Source organism: Phaethon lepturus, unplaced genomic scaffold (genome assembly GCF_000687285.1).
Source record: "Phaethon lepturus isolate BGI_N335 unplaced genomic scaffold, ASM68728v1 scaffold10882, whole genome shotgun sequence".
In the NCBI taxonomy this organism is placed as follows: Eukaryota; Metazoa; Chordata; class Aves; order Phaethontiformes; family Phaethontidae; genus Phaethon; species Phaethon lepturus.
Genome location: NW_010524097.1, coordinates 1 through 6,549, shown reverse-complemented (window position 1 = coordinate 6,549; position 6,549 = coordinate 1). Strand labels below are relative to the sequence as shown.

The following is a 6,549-nucleotide window of genomic DNA, read 5'->3' as shown; positions in this document are numbered from 1 at the left end:
CATCTGGACATTGAGCCATTGACCACTACCCTTTGGGTGCGACCATGCAACCAATTCCCCATCCACCCAACAGTCCACCCATTAAATCCATCTCTCTCCAATGTAGAGAGAAGAATGTTGTGGGGTACCGTATCAAAGGCCTTACAGAAGTCCAGGTAGATGACATTGGTAGCTCTTCCCTTGTCCACTGATGTGGTCACTCCATCAACATTGAGCCATTGACCACTACCCTTTGGGTGCGACCATGCAACCAATTCCCCATCCACCCAACAGTCCACCCATTAAATCCATCTCTCTCCAATGTAGAGAGAAGAATGTTGTGGGGTACCGTATCAAAGGCCTTACAGAAGTCCAGGTAGATGACATTGGTAGCTCTTCCCTTGTCCACTGATGTGGTCACTCCATCAACAGCAACATCTAAATTCTCTCTAGTATAATAATGTTGTTAAAGTACCTTAACAGTAAATTGGTTGAAAATAGATTTTAATAATTGAAATACTTTGCTTATATTAGAGAACAATGTATGTGTTAAACTTAAGGAATTTGTACATACATTCAGGCTGAACCTGATCAGTTTACTCGGATTTTATTTTATATTTTGGCTATATATGCTATTTATTCTTATAATTCCAAAGTATACTAGGAACTGCTCGGAGGACACTGCTTGGTCTTTTAAAGACTTTGCCATGCTTCCTGCATTTCAGTTTATTACGCTTCAGTTTATTTTTGCTTAGTTGCTTATGCGTGGTTTTTTAATTTAAAATTTCTTCTTCATTTTCTTTTTCCTTCTGAAGAACATTATAGGCTGAAGGGAGCAGCCACTCTAGTTTCTTGCCTTTTTTTATCCCAGTTCCTACACAGTCCCCATAACTATCTTATCTGATTGCATGTCTAAAAAAGCTGGAGTATGTTTTAGAGGAAATAGAATTAAATATGAATATGAGGAAGGCAAAAAATACTCTATTTCTTAACACATATATTATAAATAAAGTCTGTGATCCTCTTATATGTTTGTTGTTTTGTAGAACTTCTAATGTACAATTGAAAATGAGAGCTTGGGAATTGTTTCCCACTGTTCTGAAACAAAACTGAAAATGTCACATTTTATTTTTTCTTTATTTTACAGGAACTTCATGCACCACTTACTGTTGTAGCTGATGGACTTTTCTCCAAGTTTAGAAAACACTTGGTCTCCAACAAAGTTACTGTCTCGTCCCATTTTGTTGGTTGCATTTTGAAGGTAACTTTTATGTATGATACTATGTAAGCCAATATGTTACCGCTTCTTAATGTGGGTCTGAATTTCACTGAATATATTGTTGTTAATTATCCTTTCCAACAGAATGTGTTAGAACTACGCTTTTCAATATTTATACAGCTGTTCTATCAGTTTCTGTGTCCCTTGAGGAGTGCTTAGAAATTTTGGTCTGTGTTTTTAACTCTTAAATTATTGATTGCATACTCCATCTCAGCTGTATGATAGCTGAGCTTGCTGTGTCAGACTTGACATATTTGATACAGTTACAGATCAGATTTTCAACTCTTGAAACACTTTTAAGTAATTGTAAGCCAATTTTGATTTTGGTTTTTGTTTTTAGTGGATATTATTTTATGGTTCTAAGAGTGGAGTACAGTGTTAATATTAAGCATGTAGTTGAACAAGGGAGGGTTTAAAAAAAATGGATTAGGATTCAATAGCTAGTTTAAACTGAGCACTGGACTCACTAGAGCAGTTCATAGAAAATACTACTTTTTTTCTTTTTTTAAAGGAAAAAAAAGTTTCACTATCTCATATAAGGTGGTGCTATATCTTATATGGCACTAATTTCTGGAGTAGAGGTAGGCACCACTGTAAAGTTTGAACCCAATTTGTAAAATTGTTTCCCTGGATATAGGTGCTTTGACTGGTTTGCGTTAAGGTATCGATAGCTTAGATGGTGACACTCATGTTTCCACAATACTTAGGGCACTTGTTCAGTGAGCAGAAATCTTTAGTTTCAGATCATCCTAGCAGCTGTTGGTCCAACCACCTATGTTTCATACTCTAGAAGAATACCCAAACTGTGCTGCTGCCTGTTGAAATAGAAACAGATTTAATAAAACTAATACCGAAGCAATGTAAAGTACACAGGATTATACTCAGCCCAGGTAGTGGTTGCGAGCTGCGCGCTCCCGGCAGCAAACGCTGGTTGGCGAACGCTGCGAGCAGCACAGCTCTAGCACAGGGAGAGCAGGCCTCGGGAGCAGAGTGACGGGCAAGACCCTCCAGGGATGGCAGCCATTGAGGGAGAGCGCCATTCCAGCAGACTCCCCAGTTTATGGTGAGCGTGACATTTATGGTATGGAATACTTCTGTTCGCCAGCCTGGGTCAGCTGCCTTGGTCTCCATTCCTCCTAGTTTTAGCGCCTGGCTTTCTCAAGACTGCTAGAGGCCTTGATCACTATGGAAACCCACATACCATGGCTGGCCATGAACTAAAACAAAGTGTCTTAACAGCTATGTTCTCACAGTAACGGGTGCTGCGGTCTTCTTAAAAATGCAGCTTTCCTGAACAGAAAACTGATCTCATGATTCTCTCCTAGCAAAACCAGGACAGACTTATAACTTTTAAGAGAGAAAGTGTGAATCTAGGTTGGTAGCTGGGTGGCTGGAGAACGCAGGTAGGAATCCTGTCTGGGTCTTGCCCTCCATGGCTGCTGCATTAACCATTGCATTAACAGCAGAAATAATTAAGGGAGAAGGAACCAAAACTACAGAACTTTCACTGGACTGGGAACACTGACTTGGAGGAACTCCAGCACTTTTTGGGTCCCTAACCCAGCTACCACTGCCCAAGTGCCTCCTGTTTCTCTACTTTGGGAAACTTAAGCTTAAGACCTAGTTAGATAGGACCCTATAATTCTTCCTCAGTTGGTATCTCCATGTAGTCATGTAGAGATTAGTGTATTTCTTTCCCTCCCACCACTTTTCATCATAAAGATGAAAAGAAAACAAAATATTCTTACAGAAAGCTACTACATTGATTGCATTGCAGGTTTTCAATGGCATGTATTAAATATTAGTGAGGTGTTCAAATGAAACACATAACATAATTTCTAAGGAATATTAAAATGTGTTGTCAAAAGAATTGTAACTACACTGATGTACAGAACTGTCTTTTTGAAAACATTTCTGTTGTTCATTGAAAGATAAAAATAACACAAACAATATGATAGGGGATTTTATTTTAAAGTATTTCAGAAAATTATTTTGTATATCTGAAGTTTAATACCCTTTCATTACTCAGTCTCAATCTTTCTCCCTCTTCTTTTCTTTTTAAGGATGCACCACAGTTTAAAGCTAATTATGCTGAACTTGTTTTAGCTAAAACTAGTCCAGTGCTAATCTATCGGATTTCTCCAACTGAGACTCGAGTCCTTGTTGATATTCGAGGGGAGATGCCAAAAAATTTAAAAGACTACATGATTGAGAACATTCATCCACAACTACCTGGTAAGTCTAGAAAGATTTCCATCCATAATTGTCACAATGAAATGTGCCAAAAAAGGCACATTTCATTGAATCCATTGAACTATGTGGGCTTTTTCCATGTGCGCAATTACTGTTTCAGTAGCTATTCACCCTTCTTTGATTCCACATCAAATAGAAGTTTTTTCAGCTCATGGCTGTAAGGTTAGCAATTCAGAAGGATTACATATCTAAGAGGTAAAATGGGTTGTATGCAAATTATTTTAGACTCTAGTAGTGTAACTAAAATATTTGGTTATTGCAGATCACTTAAAGGAACCATTCTTCACAGCAGTTCAGAATGATCGTTTAAGGACTATGCCAGCTAGCTTCTTGCCACCTTCAGCTGTTAACAAAAAAGGTGTGTATCATGAAATAAAAGGAGGGGGAAAAAAAATTACAAACTTCTGGGACTTAAGGCTTTGTTGTCATAGATGTGTGCTGCTTGTTCAATATAACTGTCTCATAATTCTATGAAAAATAATATTTTGAAAAAGTGTACCTTGGGCATAGTTCAACTGGAATGTTTATATTGACACCAAATTTCAAATCAGTGCCCACTTTATTTTTAAGTTTAAATCACTTAGTTGCTCAAGCTTATACAAGTGTGGTCTTTATAAGGAAAACTTGATTAAAAAAGGAAAGAAATTACCTTGACACGTGTGTGTGTGTTCTTTGACCCAGCCACATGCATACCTATAGGGAAAAAATATTTTGACCTCGATCATCTTAAAACCTTCTTAAGACTGCTAATTTAAAGATATAATTTTTTTTTTCTTTTTTAATTTGTAGTTGTTATTCATCTTATTTTCTAGTGGGAATGAATTCTTAGTAATTTTTTTTTTTAAAGGGAGGGTTTGAGTTCTAAGATTATATAATGGTCATGCAGTATCCCATTAATTTTTCTCTTCTACCTAGGTGTTCTTCTTTTAGGAGATGCATATAATATAAGACACCCTCTAACTGGTGGAGGAATGAGTGTTATTTTAAATGATGTTAAAATATGGAGAAATTTGCTCCAGGATATTCCAGATCTTTATGAAGATTCTGACGTTCTTAAGGTGAAGTTTTATTTTGGACTTATTTTAGGTAGCTTTTGCTGCAACTTAATGTCACTCTTAAGTTTTATGCAACTTGGGGACATGCAAGCACAACTGTTCTCAAAGCTTTGGATAGATAAATCATACGTTAACGCATTCACCAGCACGCGGAGCTGTGATTTGTGAGTGCTATGGTTGTGTGGCAAAACGCAGATTCAAAACTGTGCTTGCTGACCTGTCTTGTTTTGCTTAAGGAGAGCGATGTGTGCTGTGTGTAGTCAGCATGCTTTTGCTAGTATAACCTGACATTCCCATGTTAGCAGTGTGTTTGTAACGTAGATTGATCTTAAACAGGGTGGGTTTGGACCATTACACTTGTGTGGGTGGTACTTGAAGAATAATGAGCATGTGTACTGTGTTTTCAAGATGCCTTTCAATGCTCCACTAGCCTCTTGACTGCTGCATCGATTTCACAGCAGTAAGGTAGAAGACATCCTTCTTTCCCAGGAATAAGCACCATATCAGTGTTGATGCTGGGTTTATTTTTAAAGTGAGATTTATACCCAAAATTCAGATGAGTAGATAATAAGATTTCTTATTTATTTGTTTCCTGCTTTTAATCGGGTTAGACATATTGTCTTGGCTAATTACAGCTAGAATAATTATAGACTACAAGTAAATGATTCAAAAAGTGTATTTGAAGATTGAGAAGCACTTAGAGGGACGCTGAATGTCAGGACAATCCAGGACTTCCCTGACCAAATGCAGATGCTTACACCTCAGCTAGTCACCTTAGACCATCAGTTATTTCCTACTTATTCTCAGCCAACAGAGGGAACTAGATGAGTGTTATCCTTCAAGTTTCTGGCCTACCCCAGCCACCAACTAGAGGATGCAATGACACACAGCCTGGAGCTACCTCACCCCCCCATATTTAGTGTAAGAGGAGCCTGGATAACTGCTTCGACAAGTTTCCAAAGTTCCTTAATGACGTAGTTTGGAACTGATCTAGCATATCACTAAATCCACTCGTACATTTTCATGAGCGTGGCTCTTACCTCTTTGGGAATCTTTTGAATGCTCTTCTGTATTTACTGACAGAAAAACTTTTTTTTTTTTTCCCCTTTATCAGGCAAAAAGAACATTTTACTGGTCAAGAAAAAGATCTCATTCTTTTGTAGTGAATGTTCTTGCCCAGGCACTTTATGAACTCTTTGCTGCCACAGATGGTAAATATGTTTTAAAGATAACTTCTGACTAACTGACTAATTACAACTAGGTAAATAAATATGCCTGGGGGGGGATGTGTGTGAGCATATGTCCATGTGTTTGCGTGTATATATTTTTATATATGTGTATATATTTTTATATATGTGTATATATGTATATTGATATATATTAAAAATATAAAATTCAAAGGATTTTAATGAGTTAGCTTGTGTTCTCTGCCTAGTTGTTTAGTTCTAGTGTTATGTAAACTGAGTTATAGCAATGTGAAGACAAGTCTGGAGTTAATACTGAAAACACAAAACCAAAGAAAAACCCCACAAACAAAGAAAAAACTAGAAAACACTTGTTCTTGTGTCAGTTAATATTCAAAAATATGTAGATATTCTATAAGACTATCCTTTACGTGAATAAAACTAGCTCAAAATCCAGCTGAATGTAACAGAGCAACAGCTACCAAAGTCCTGGATTTAATATCACTGTAACGTATGCTGAAAAAGTTTTTGGTATGTATTGAATATATTTGTTGAATCATTTTAATTCATTTTGTAGATTCCTTGCATCAGCTAAAGAAAGCCTGTTTCCATTACTTCAGACTTGGTGGAGCATGTGTTTCGGGCCCTGTTGGATTGCTATCTGTGTAAGTTCAGTGTGCTGGTAATCATTAATGTGAACCGAGTCAAGCATTGTGAGCCGTTGTGAGGATCTGCTTTGCTCCCAATTGGTTGGCTCTGCACAGAAAGAATCATAGAATTATTTAGGTTGGAAAGGACC

At 37.2% G+C, this 6,549-nt stretch overlaps 1 protein-coding gene across 1 annotated transcript in view; it reads left to right on the top strand.

The window, feature by feature from the left end:
- SQLE (squalene epoxidase) overlaps nt 1-6,419 on the top strand; it is a 15,972-nt gene extending 9,553 nt beyond the window's left edge. Inside the window, exons 5-10 of the mRNA XM_010282327.1 lie at nt 1,127-1,240; nt 3,322-3,493; nt 3,774-3,869; nt 4,427-4,569; nt 5,681-5,777; nt 6,328-6,419. Coding sequence (XP_010280629.1) covers nt 1,127-1,240; nt 3,322-3,493; nt 3,774-3,869; nt 4,427-4,569; nt 5,681-5,777; nt 6,328-6,419 — 714 coding nt within the window. The remainder of the gene's footprint in view (nt 1-1,126; nt 1,241-3,321; nt 3,494-3,773; nt 3,870-4,426; nt 4,570-5,680; nt 5,778-6,327) is intronic.
- Nucleotides 6,420-6,549: the final 130 nt, after the last annotated feature.